Source organism: Equus caballus, chromosome 16 (genome assembly GCF_041296265.1).
Source record: "Equus caballus isolate H_3958 breed thoroughbred chromosome 16, TB-T2T, whole genome shotgun sequence".
NCBI classification, from domain to species: domain Eukaryota; kingdom Metazoa; phylum Chordata; class Mammalia; order Perissodactyla; family Equidae; genus Equus; species Equus caballus.
In genome coordinates, this window is record NC_091699.1 from 55,925,895 (window position 1) to 55,939,015 (window position 13,121).

At 40.9% G+C, this 13,121-nt stretch overlaps 1 protein-coding gene across 4 annotated transcripts in view; it reads left to right on the plus strand.

The window, feature by feature from the left end:
- The window catches only part of ULK4 (unc-51 like kinase 4), a 513,120-nt gene that overhangs the window by 499,123 nt on the left and 876 nt on the right, over positions 1-13,121 (plus strand). For 2 of the 4 annotated variants that reach the window (XM_001917025.6, XM_070237944.1), the window contains exon 36: positions 10,730-10,815. In XM_001917025.6, the coding sequence (XP_001917060.4) occupies positions 10,730-10,815 (86 nt within the window). The remainder of the gene's footprint in view (positions 1-10,729; positions 10,816-13,121) is intronic. The other 2 variants (XM_023620688.2, XM_070237943.1) reach the window with 1 other exon arrangement.

The following is a 13,121-nucleotide window of genomic DNA, read 5'->3' on the forward strand; positions in this document are numbered from 1 at the left end:
AGGAAATAAAAGTACATTCTGATTTACACATTTTTTAAGGCATTAAATAAGAAATATAGTCACCAGGCCTGGCTTTGTCCCTCAGTGGCCACTTTGCTCCGGACATGCCACTGTCCTCTCTGTTCTCATGGCCTCACCTACAAACTGAGGAGAATGGCTGACTTCAGGGTCCTACTGTTATGGGAGGTGGAGGCATGAGATGGCTCCTCCTGTTAGTTTGCATTTGTGAAGCTGAAATCCAGGAAGGAGTTGTCAACCCGAACTCTGTCCTGCAGCATGTTGTGTACAAAGCCGCTACCTTATAATTCGTGAGGTCAGGTAGGGAATTTCAGGGGTGATTCTGCAGGACACTAGCATGCCCTTTCAACATTTGGTTATACCAAGCGATGCACGAATGCCAAGTGACAGACTGCCATGTTAAAGTGACTGAAACAGAAGGCTGAATAAAGTAGCATATTTACCCCAAGTACATTGTTAGCTTTTGTATATATTCTCAGTTAAACAGAAGTAGAGGAACTCTCTTTCCAAGGTGATCTTAATTCTAATCTCAAATTCCCAACTTTTAAATGACTTTTCCCTTAAAGACCTCATATTTGGAATGATCCCCGTCTACCAGGTGGACTGCATGTATTTAGTATAATTCATGGTTCCATTTTGATTGATTTTAGCCATACAGCTTCCAGTCGGATGTCTTAGCAGCATGAGATAATGGCCAGCACTCCACATTTGGTTTATACATTTTCATCATAAAGCAGAGAAACATGAGGCAGGAATGACTCTGCAGGAAATGGACACCTGCCATTTGATGTTTTGAAATTATCCACTCATGGACTCTTAGAGGTCCAGGAACCTCTGTTATAGTACATTATTGCAAAATAAAACTGAATTTGCTTGTCTTGGCTTATGGGAATTAACTGACTGCTAGTAATGAAAATTGTAACTACAGGAAGAAGGTACTGTGTTTACACTCCTTGCCAGCCTCCTCTTGCATTATTTATTTTCCTAAAGACTCACTGCAATGCTCTTTCTTGACTACTATAATCATAGCTATGGGAAGTTTGCCAACAGTTGCTTAGCAATGAATTCAGTGTCACAGTGGACAAGTGTCACTTTTACTCCTACTTCATTCAGGACGGTAAGGAATTTTTCTGTGGGTCTTGGTGTGCACAAAACATTCTCTGCTCAGGTAGCTCAAAAGAGAAGTAGGTGAAGTGACTTTTGAGCAGACCCACAATTTGGTTTTTAAGAAAGTTTAAGTACTGAGAAAATAGAAAGTTAAAGGCCACATTGTCTGGTAGATACAGTGGAATGTTTCTAAAAGAAGGTTGGTTTCCATTTTTATTTATAACCTGCAGTGGCTAAGAAGGGACCAAACTCTAGGAGAAAGGAGCAATTCACTCTTAAGGATCATTCATTTCAAAGTCACTTGAAATCCCAATGTTGTAAGCTTGACTAATATAGAAAATTGGTATCATAGGACAAAATTATTTAGCAAGGCAAATTAAAACTCTTATCTTTTCAAAAATTACCCAAACTGTATCTATCCAAAGAACTTGAAATCAGCAATCCAAAAGTCCCATGCACCCCTATATTCATTGCAGCATTATTTACAATAGGCAAGATGTGGAAGCAACCTAAGTGCCCATCAACTGATGATTGGATAAAGAAGATATGGTATATATATACAATGGAATACTACTCGGCCATAAAAAAGATAAAATCACCCCATTCAGAACAACATGGATGGACCTGGAGGGTATTATGTTAAGTGAAATAAGCCAGATAGAGAAAGACAATCTCTGTATGACTCCACTCATATGTGGAAGTTAAAGATGTAGACTAAGAGAACAGATTAGTGGTTACCAGGAGAAAGGGGAGTTGGGGGGGTGGGCACAAAGGGTGAAGTGGTGCACCTACAACACGACTGACAAACAATAACGTACAACTGAAATTTCACAAGGTTTTAAACTATCATAATCTCAATAAAAAGTTAAAAAAATAATTACCCAGACTTATCTTTACTAATATCTCATTCTAAAAACCAAATCAGACCTATATGCCAAGTCATGCATAAATGTTTTCCTTATTGTTTTTCCATTTCCCTGTTGAAGATTTTGGTTCCTTTTGCTTTTTAGTGATTATGAATGAAGCTGCTATAGACGTTTGCATACGTGTTTTGGTGTGGACATAAGTTTTCCATTCACTTGGGTAATTACCTAAGAGTGTAATTGCTGGGCCATAGGATAAGATTATGTTTAATTTTAGAAGGAATTGCCAAACTGTCTTCCAATTTTGCTATACCATTTTGCATTCCTACCAGCAATAAATGAGAGTTTCTGTTATTCTGCATCCTGGCCAGCATTTGTTACTGTCAGTTTTATGAATTTTAGCCATTCTAATAGGTATGTAGTGGTATTGCATTGCAGTTTCAACTTGCATTTCCCTAATGAAAATTAATATTAAGTATCTTTTCATGTGCTCATTTGCCACCCACATAGCTTCTTTGGTGAAATGTCTTTTCAGATTTTCTGCCTATTTTAAAAAGTTGGTTGGTTGTTCTCTTGCTGAAGTTTAAGAGTTCCTTGTATGTTCTGGATAAAAGTCCTTTATCAGATAAGTGATTTGCAAATATTTTCTCCCAGTCTGTGGCTTATCTTATTCTATCAGTATTTTACAAAGAGCAAAGTTTTTAATATTGATGAAATTTAATTCATCATTTTTTTCTTTCAGGGATTGTGCTTTTGTGTTGTGTCTAAAAACTCATCAATAAATCCAAGGTCACATAGATTTTCTCCTATATTTTATTCTTAGAAGTTTTATAGTTTCATGTTTTATATTCAGATCTATGATCCATTTTGGATTATGTTTTACATAAGATGTAAGATATGTGCCTAGGTTCGTGTTTTTACATATGGGCATCTATTTGTTCTAGCCATATTTGTTAAAAACCATCTTTCCTACGTGGAAGCAACCTAAGTGCCCATCAACAGATGATTGGATAAAGAAGATGTGGTATATATATATACAATGGAATACTACTCAGCCATAAAAAGGAACAAAATCATCCCGTTTGCAACAACATGGATGGACCTTGAGGGAATTATGTTAAGTGAAATAAGCCAGATAGAGAAGGACAATCTCTGTATGATTCCACTCATATGAGGAATTTAAAAATGTAGACAAAGAGAACAGATCAGTGGCTACCAGGGGAAAGGGCGTTGGGGGGTGGGCACAAAGGGTGAAGGGGTGCACCTACAACACGACTGACAAACAATAATGTACAACTGAAATTTCACAAGATTGTAACTCAATACAAATTAATTTTTTTAAAAACTGTCTTTCCTTCATTCAGTTACCTTTGCACATTTGTGCAAACTTTGAAAATTGTGTGGGTCTATTTCTGGGCTGTCAATTCTAATTTATTGATCTGTGTGTCTATCCCTCTGCCAGTGCCACAGAGTCATGGTTACTGTAGCTATATAGTAAATCTTAAAATCAGGTAGTATGGTACCTCCAACTTTATTCTACTTTTTCGAAATTATTTTAGATATTCTAGTTCCTAAGATTTGTAGGTTCAAAATTTAGAATCAGCTATTCTATATCTACAGAAAGCCCTACTGGAGGGGCTGACCCTGTGGCCTAGTGGCTAAGTTCACGCTCTCGGCTTTGGTAGCCCAAGGTTTCGCCAGTTTGGATCCCGGGCATGGAAATGACATCACTCATCAAGCCATGCTGAGGCAGCATCCCACATAGCACAACCAGAAGAACCTACAACTAGAATATACAAATATGTACTGGGGGACTTTGGGGAGAAGAAGAAGAAGAAAAAAAATGGTTGGCAACAGATGTTAGCTCTGGTGCCAATCTTTTAAAGAACAATTTTTTTTAAGTCCTACTGAGATTTTGATAGGAATTGCATTACACCTATATTTTGGCAGAATTAATATCTTTATTATATTGAGTCTTCCAGTCCATGAACATAGTATATCCATTTAGTTAGGTTTTTTTCTTTCATCAGCCTTTTGTAGTTTTTAGCATATAGATCCTGACATATTTTATTATGCTTATATCTTTGAAATTTGTCAGAACTTGCTTTACAACCCAGCATATAATGCATTTTGAAAATTTTCCATATACATTTGAAAATACATATTCTGCAGTTGTTAGATGAATTTTTCTATATTTATCAATTAGGTCAAGTTTGTTAATCTTGTCGTATAAATCTTCTGTGTTCCTTCTGGTTTTTGTATGCATGTCACTTGAAGAGATTGAATAGTATCACACCATAATTATGGATTTGTCTAATTCTCATTTTGGTTCTATTATTTTTTGGTTTATGTATTTTCAGGCTATTATTAGGTACATTTAGAATTCAGACTTGGTATATTTTGCTGGTCAATTGATCTTTTAATATATATGAAATGTCCCTCTTTATCTTTAGTTATGATTATTGCCTTAAAATCTACTTTGTCTGATATTAGCTACACCAACTTTCTTTGGTTATCATTTGTGTAGCATACCTTTTTCCATTCTTTAATCTTCAGCTGTTCTGTGACCTTATATTTAAAGTATGTTTCTTGTAAGCAGCATACAGTTGTGTTGTGTTTTATTTTGTTTAAATCCAGTTTGAAAATCTTAGTCTTTTACTTGAAGTATTTGGTAAATTTACATTTAATGTAATTATTGACATATTTGGGCTTTCATTTATCACATTACTCTTGATTTCTGCTCTTTTTTCCTTCTGTGGGTTTTGGTTTGTTTTGCTCTTCTTTTTCTAGTTTCCTTACATGAAAACTTGGGTTATTAATTTGAGACCTTTCTTCTTTTTTAATATAAGTATTTACTACTATAAATTTCCCTTTACACACTGCTGTAGCTGCATTCCACAGATTTTGGTATATTGCATAGTTATTTTCATTCAGTTAAGAATATTTCCTAATTTACCTTGGACTGTCCTCTTTGATCCCTGGGTTATTTAGGAATGTGTTGTTTAATTTCTAAACGATTGGTGATAATCCTGTTTTCTTTGTTATTGATTTCTAGTTTAATTCCATTATGATCGGAGAATATAATTTATATGGTTTCAATTCTTTTAAATTAGTTAAGATTTGATTTATGACCCAGAATATTGTATACATTGGTGAAAGTTCCCCTGAATTCTTGGGGAAAAATGTATATTCCATTGTTGATTGATTTAGTGTTCTGCAAATGTCAGTGAGATCCACTTGGTTGATGGTGTTGTTCAACTCTTCTGTATCCTTGCTGATTTTTTGTCTACTCATCCTATCTATTACTGTGAGAGTAGTTTTGAAGTCTCCACCTATAATTGTGGATTTGTCTGTTTTTCCTTTCAGTTGTATCAGTTTTTGTTTTGTGTATTTTTAATTTCTCTTGTTAGATGTATACACATCTTCTTGGTGACAGAACTCTTTTATCTTATGTCCCTATTTATCCCTGGTAATTTTCTTTGTGCCGAGGTCTACTTTGCCTGATATTAATATAGCCACTCTAGCTTTTTTTATTTTATTCATGTTTGCATACTATCTTTTTTCATCCTTTGACTTTTAACCAACCTATCTCACTATATTTGAATTAAGATTCTTGTAGACCGTATATAGTTGGTTCATTTTTTTAAAAAAAGAAGTTATTTTTTGTTTGTTTGTTTTTAAAGATTTTTATTTTTTTCCTTTTTCTCCCCAAAGCCCCCCAGTACATAGTTGTATGTTCTTTGTTGTGGGTCCTTCTAGTTGTGGCATGTGGGACGCTGCCTCAATGTGGTTTGATGAGCAGTGCCATGTCCATACCCAGGATTCAAACCAATGAAACACTGGGCTGCCTGCCGCGGAGTGCGCAAATTTAACCACTCGGGCAAGGGGCCAGCCCCTGGTTCATTTTTTTTTTTTTAATCATTCAAAAAATCTCTTTTCTTTGCTGCATATAGATTGTTTATATTTAATGTAATTCTTGATATATTAGGATATCATTTTTATTTGATTTCTGTTTATCCCCTCTGTTTTTATTTTCTTGCTTTTTTCTTTCCTGTCTTCTTTTAAGCTATTTAACAATTTTTAGTGTTGCATTTTTCCTATTGTGTTGTTTACTGTGTCTTTGTATGTTCTTTTTAGTGGTTGCTATTGGGATTATAAAATACTTTTCACAGTCTACTTATAATCAATATTTTACTACTTCAATTGTTATATAGAAAGCTTACCACTTTATAGGTTCTTCTGGACTTGCCCCTTTGTGTTCCACTTGTCTTATATATTACGTCTACATAAATTGAAAACCCCACCAGACAATATTATATTTTTGCTTTTCTACCATCAAACATATTTTAAAGAAAGAGAATATTCTGTTATATTTACCAAGATATTTATGATTTCTGTTGCTCTTCCTTTATTCCTAATGTTCCAAAGTTCCTTCTGGTATTATTTACTTTCTCTCTGAAGAACTTCCGTTAGCAATTCTTTTAGAGCAGTTCTGCTTCTATTAGTTTTCCTTCATCTGAGAATGTCTTTATTTTACCTTAACTCCTGAATATTTTTGCTAGATATAGAATTCTAGTTTGATAATTCTTTTTTCTTTTCCTTTGTTTCTTGTCTTATTTTTTGCTAAGGAAGATTTGCCCTGAGCTAACATCTGCTGCCAGTCTTCCTCTTTTTGTATGTGAGCTGTCACCACAGCATGGCCACAGATGAGTGGTTTAGGTCTGCACCTGGGAACCAAACCTGGGCCACCAAAGTGGAGCACACAAAACTTAACCACCAGGCCACCAGGGCTGTCCCGATAATACTTTTCTTTTAGCACTTCAAAAATGTTGGGTCTCTTTCTTCTGACCTCAATGTGATGAGAAATCCACAGTAATGCAAATCATTGTTCTCCTACAAGTAATGCATCTTTTTTTTCCTGCCTGCTTTCAAGATTCTTTGTCTTCAGCAAGTTTGATTATGATGTGTTTGAGTATGGATTCTTTGGGTTTATCTTGTTTGAGATTTTCTCAACTTCTTGAATCAGTAGCTTTGTGTCTGTCATCACACTTGGAATAGTTTTAGCTATAATTTCTTCAAATACCTTTTCATCCCATTCATGCTTTGTCCTCTCATTCTGAAACTCCAATGACACAAACTTTTTGTTATTGTCCCACAGGTCCCTGAGGCTCTGTCCATTTGTGTTTTCAACCTTTTTCTCTCTGTTGCTGAGACTGGATCATTACTATTGACCTATCTTCAAGTTCACTGCCTCATTCCATTTTGCTAATGGATCCATTCAGTGTGGTTTAAAAAAATTTTTGGTATTATTATATTGTTAGTTCTAAAATTTCCACTTGATTCTCCTTTATATATTCTATTCTTTTACATTCTATTCTATTTTAATACTTCATTCTATTTCAATGTTCTATCCTATTTTAATACTTGTTTCAAGAATGTTACATTCTATTTTTTTTTCTGCTTTTTCTCCCCAAATCCCCCCAGTACATAGTTGTATATTTTAGTTGTGGGTCCCTCTAGCTGTGGCATGTGGGACGCTGCCTCAACATGGCCTGATGAGTAGTGCCATGTCCGTGCTCAGGATCCGAATCTGAGAAACCCTGGGCCGCTGAAGCAGTGTGTGTGAACTTAACCACTTGGCCACAGGGCTGGCCCCTACATTCTATTTTAATACATGTTTTGAGAGTGTTAGTGATTGTTTGTTTTAGCATTTTTATAACACTTTAAAATCTTTGCTAGATAATCCAGCACTGTGTCATCTTATTATTTATTGTCTTTTCTCATGCGAGTAGAGATTTTCATGGTTGGTTGTATGTCAAGCAATTTTGGATTTTATCCTGGCTATTTTAAACACTACATTCTGAGACACTGTGCCTTGTTGAAACCCTACAGAGAACGTTGATACTTTTGTTTTAGCAAGCAGTTATGTTGGTGAGGTTCAGGCTGCAGGTTGGAATTGTGATTTCAATGTCAGGTCAGTTTCAAAGCATTTGCAATGCTATTTGGATCTATCTTGTGTGTCCATCTTCCAGGGGGTCAGTCTGGGATCTTGGCAGAGGTTTGTTAGCTCAGTTCTCTGAGTTTTTGCTATGCCAAAGTGGATTAGTTCCATGCATGCATAGGTTGAGGGTGAGCCTAGGAGTTCATAAAGAATTTTATGGGGTTGCTTTCTTGAGCTCTTCTCTATTCATTATTTTCCTAATACTTTCAGGTTCCCTGAGTCTCCCATTTTCTGTCTAGCCATAAACTGCTCACTTCCACAATTGTCATATCTGGGCCAAACATTGGGAGAACAGACAAAGGAAAAAGTTTTGCCTGGAGGCTTCTGTTGCTATTGCTGCCACCACTGCCACCACAGAATTTCCTGGGACCTGGGGCAAAAGAGAACTGAAGAAAAGGAAAGGGAAAAACCTGAGGGGTTGCATATACTCCCTCTAAGCTCTTGGGAGTTTTCTTTCCCATTCCTCAACCCTGGCTTCTGCCCTCTCTCTTCTGCCCCACAGTGCTCACTTCTGGGTGTGAATTTGTTGAGTTCAAGCTGAACTACACTGGAGGGAAAGAAGTGGTAAAATTCTCCGCCAGTCTTCAGTGTCCTTCCCCAATCTGCCTGTTGCTGTTTACTTTTCATTGTTCTCAAATAGCTGTGCTGTGCATTCTGTTCAGGTTTTATAGTTGCAGTCAGAGGGAGAGAAAGGGTGGCGTGTGTTTTCTCTGTCTCACCCAGAACTAGAACCTCTGACTGATATTATTTTAATTTTTATTTTCTAATTAGCTCATCTTTATATACAGGATAACAGTTGCTATTGTTAGAGTTCAGTTAAGTGGCCAAATCACATCGTTTTCAATTAATTCCTTTGGCTTTGTTTATGCCTACATCTCTGTCAGCTGCACATGATGCTATTTTGGTCTCTTCCTTTGATCACATAATTCTCACTTTATTTTTCTATTTGTACCTTCTAACCAACCTTGTGAGTGAATATAGTCTTGTTATTTCTTTGCAACTTGTGGGGTGATTATCTTGTCTCTACACATGATCCCCTGGTAAGGCTGGTTGGGGCAGTGAGTCTGGATGTAGCTCAACTGAGCTGTATGAGGCAAGTTTTGAGAAAAATCAGGTGGGAATCCTCACTGAAGACCCCTCAGGGGGCCGGCCTGGTAGCGCAGTGGTTAAGTTTGCACGTTCCGCTTCAGCAGCCCGGGGTTCACTGATTTGGATTGTGGGTGTGGACCTACACACTGCTTGTCCAGCCATGCTGTGGCAGGCGTCCCACATATAAAGTAGAGGAAGATGGGCACAGATCTTAGCTCAGGGCCAGTCTTCCTCAGCAAAATGAGGAGGATTGGCGGCAGATGTTAGCTCAGGGCTAATCTTCCTCAAAAAAAAGAAAAGACCCCTTCATTATAAGTTTGTGCTTACTTCAGACATAATTGAACTACAGCTGACACTGTCAAACAGCAGCCTTTGAACTCATCAAGTTGGGTGTAACTGCAGAAAAAAATTACATGCAGCTCTTTTAAGATGCAAATCTTTGCAGAAATCACACCTGATGCAGTTGAGTTGGCAGCTGGTCTCTGGCACACTCAGTAAGTGGGATAGGATCTCAGTGGAGGTGAAATTTGTTCACACGTAATTCAGAGTCCACGTTAAAGTTTAATTACCCCTGTGACATTCCTATCACCATGAGTGATTGATTAAGAAATGTTCAGCCTCTTCTTGAGAACCAGAGAGATGATAATGCAGCGTCGGTTGCTATGATCAAGTGGAAAGACATAGAACACTTGAGCATTGGGGTCAGCTGAAGCTAGCCTGGTTCCAGCTTCATGGTGGGGATAGGATAAGGCTCCATGTATACTGCTGTAGTGGCCCCTTAATCTCACTAAGCCTCCGTTCCCTCATCTGTAAAACACACCACATGCTTACTTTGCAAGGTGAGGCTGTTGAAAAGAATAAATGGGAAAACGTACAGGAACCTGCAGAGCCTTCTGAAATGTAAAGTGCCATACAACTGTTTCTTACAAAATATTTTTTAAATAACAAAGGGCAAAAATAGGACATGCGTGGTGAATTAAGAGGAGCAAGTCTAGTCCTAGAATCAAGGTTCATTCCTAAAACCCTCGTTTCTCTGCCTCGCAGGACATGGACTCATTTTATGGCAAGGCTGACTTAGGAGGTCTCGGGAAGCCCAGTCTGGGTCAGTACCCATCCGAGGCCCTTCCTGAGTTTATGATTCTGCATGTAGGTGCTGCAGAGTCTTGGATGCCTGAGTGTTTTTCCAGTTTCTCCCAGGACTATGGCAGTTAGCAAGGGCACACTTCCCTGGGCACCTGGGATCACCAGGCACCCAGAATCATGATCCTTTTGTCCATATGAAGAGGTTGTGTTGGGCTCAGCGCCCCACGGATGCAAGGACCCACAGGGTCCAGGCCCTGACAACTGGAAAGTTCACTCACTCATAATTTGCTTTGGAAAGTTCAGGATTCCAAACACAGACACTCCTGAGGGACTCACAGGAGGCACCCCATCATGACCTGGCACATCTCCAGCCCCAATGGACAACCTCATGCTTACCCCCAAGGGTCACTGCTGTCTGCCTTTATCCCCATGGTCAGCAGTCTCCTGGGGGGTGGGGCTCAGGGCATACACCCCAATGCCACAGACAGCCTGAGACTCAGGATGCCCATCCCATGGGGCGTGAGTCAGGGATGGGCCAGCCGACCACTTTCTTCTCCTTCCCTTGCAGATCACCTCCAATGAGAAGCACCTGGAGAGCCTCAAGAATGCGGGCAGCCTCCTGCGCGCTCTGGAGTGGCTGGCCCCAGCTGGTAGGTAAGTAGGCCCAGGAGGAGCAGTGCTGTCTACTTGGGCTCAGCAAACACTCTCACCCATTCCTTTCTTGCTTCCTCTCCCCCTATTCCCCCTACACACCAGGAACCACCACCTTCCAGCCTGTCATTGCTTACTGAGATCCCTCCCAGTGTGAGAAGGGCCACTCTGCCCCTCTGCCCCATGGGAATCCCACTTTGCAGGTGGTGGTGGGGTTAACAAGGAGAAGAAGAAAAGTAGAATGTCTTAGTCCTTATGGGGGAGGCAATATTCCCATCTCTAGAGAAGAGAAAGGGGGAGGGGAGTGGATTATGATCAGGTGGGAGGGGACACCAGATGGGAGATATGATGAACCTTTTAAGAAAGGCAGTACCCAGCCTTTGCACACATGCCCCCATCAGCAGCGTGGGCCACAGGCATCACTACCACCACCTTGCAGATGGTCTGGAGGCCCAGACAGAGCTGGGGTCAGAACCCACAGCTCAGCCCACTCGACAGCACCAGGCTGCCTTCCTTGGCCAGATCTTCAGAGGGAACAGTTGGGACTTACAGAACAGACTATTTGACACAGAATCTGACAGTGTGAGGTTAGGTCAGCCTTCCAATCCTCAGCTCTGCAGTTAGTATGTCTAGAAGGTCCTAGAAGTGAGGTGCAGAGACCAGGGCAGCCCCATCACCCAGCAGTGTGTTACATACTGTGAAGATAGGAGCTGGCATCTAGCCAGCGCCACAGTGATGCTGATGCTTGGTGGAGTGAGGGCCACAGGAAGGGTTCATCCCACAATGACATGCACTCGACACGCCCCCCAACAACCCCTGAATTAAGAGGCGGAGGTGGTGGGGGTAGGGCATATAAGTCTTAGTTTATTTAAAACATTAGTGCCAAGTGACCAAAGAAAAATTGCACAGGATAAGGAGAAAGTTGCCCCCAGGTGCCTATCGTTTAGTCAGCTGGTGCCATGTAATGGTCCACTGAGTATGACAGCACCAGAGTCCGGCATGTGGTGGGGGTTCAAGAGGTTTGACTAATGACTCAGTGAATGCAGTCACCCCTCCTCCCTCAGGCCATTGCCCCCGGAGCTGAGGGAGGTGGCCAGAGCTTGTGGTGGCCACAGTCCCCTGAGCCCCACGTGCTCTCCTCGCCCTAGGGAGAAGCCCACACTTCCTAAGGGGTAATGGGCTTCTGTGGGTATGCAAGAGATGGAATGGTGCCTGGCATTTCCTAGTAGTTTGTTTTCAGAACCACAGTGTTCTGTGAAATCTGCTTCCTGGTGTTTTGGGTTTGGTATTAATTTGAAGAAAGATACATGGTTAAGGAATTGCTGAGAAGGTGAATCTGTGAAGGCTCAGCTCCAACCAGCCTTTTTGCATTTAATTTTGCATTTAATTCTGGGTGGGGAACGGGGTCACCATCTCCTGGCCTATCCCACCCCCTTTCCTTTTTAGTTTAAGCCAAAGAAATGGCTTCTTATCCATGGTTCCCGTGAGGCGAGGAAAAGGACAGGCTGACTTTGATGGGAAGGGCCCCTCATCCCCCTGGTAAACCCCTGTGGAATAAGGCGTGGACAGTGATTCCATGGGCTGGGCCACAGGTCTTTTGCTAGACTGGTTTGTGAGAAGCCTGTGATGTCCATCCCCAGGGATCCTGGCCTTGTGTAAACAGCTGTGATGAAGCCAGTCTGAGCAGGTTTGTGCTGAGGAGGGAATGGGAGAGCCACTGGGAGGAGTGGAGCTTAGTGGATAGCTCTTGAGAGCCTTCCTCTCCAGTGCCTGCCTTTGTGGGACTCCTCACCTGGCAGAGTCCTCCGTCTGCCTTTAGGCCAAAGCCAGCACATCCTAATGCTGCACCAGTTTGGGAGAGCTGGACCCAAAATTGGACTTAATGCGTCAAAACAAGGCTCAGTGCTCCGTGAAGCTGCTGGCTGCTGGCCTCTTCTGCACCCCACTCAACGCTCCAGGAACTAAAATGTCTATCCCAGACAGATCTCGTCTGGGTGGGGAGGTGGTTGTTCTGAAGTTGTCTTGTTTGGGCTTGTTCAGGTGGCCCAACAAGAAAAGGTTTTCTGATGTTGACCAAGACTGAGTGGATGGCTGTGTTCTCGGTTCTGATGTGGCTCTGCCAGAGGTTGGTGTGCCCTCTTTACCAGTCACTGGGCCTTTTGGGGCTGCTCTGGTGGGCAGGGTGGGTAGCATGAACTCCACCAGAGTCGCCTGGAATCAGCCAGGAGCAGGCCAAGTTCAAACACATTCCTGCCGTCCCTCGGGACCTTTGATGCGCAGAGCAGGAATGCGTGGCAGCATCTCGCGAC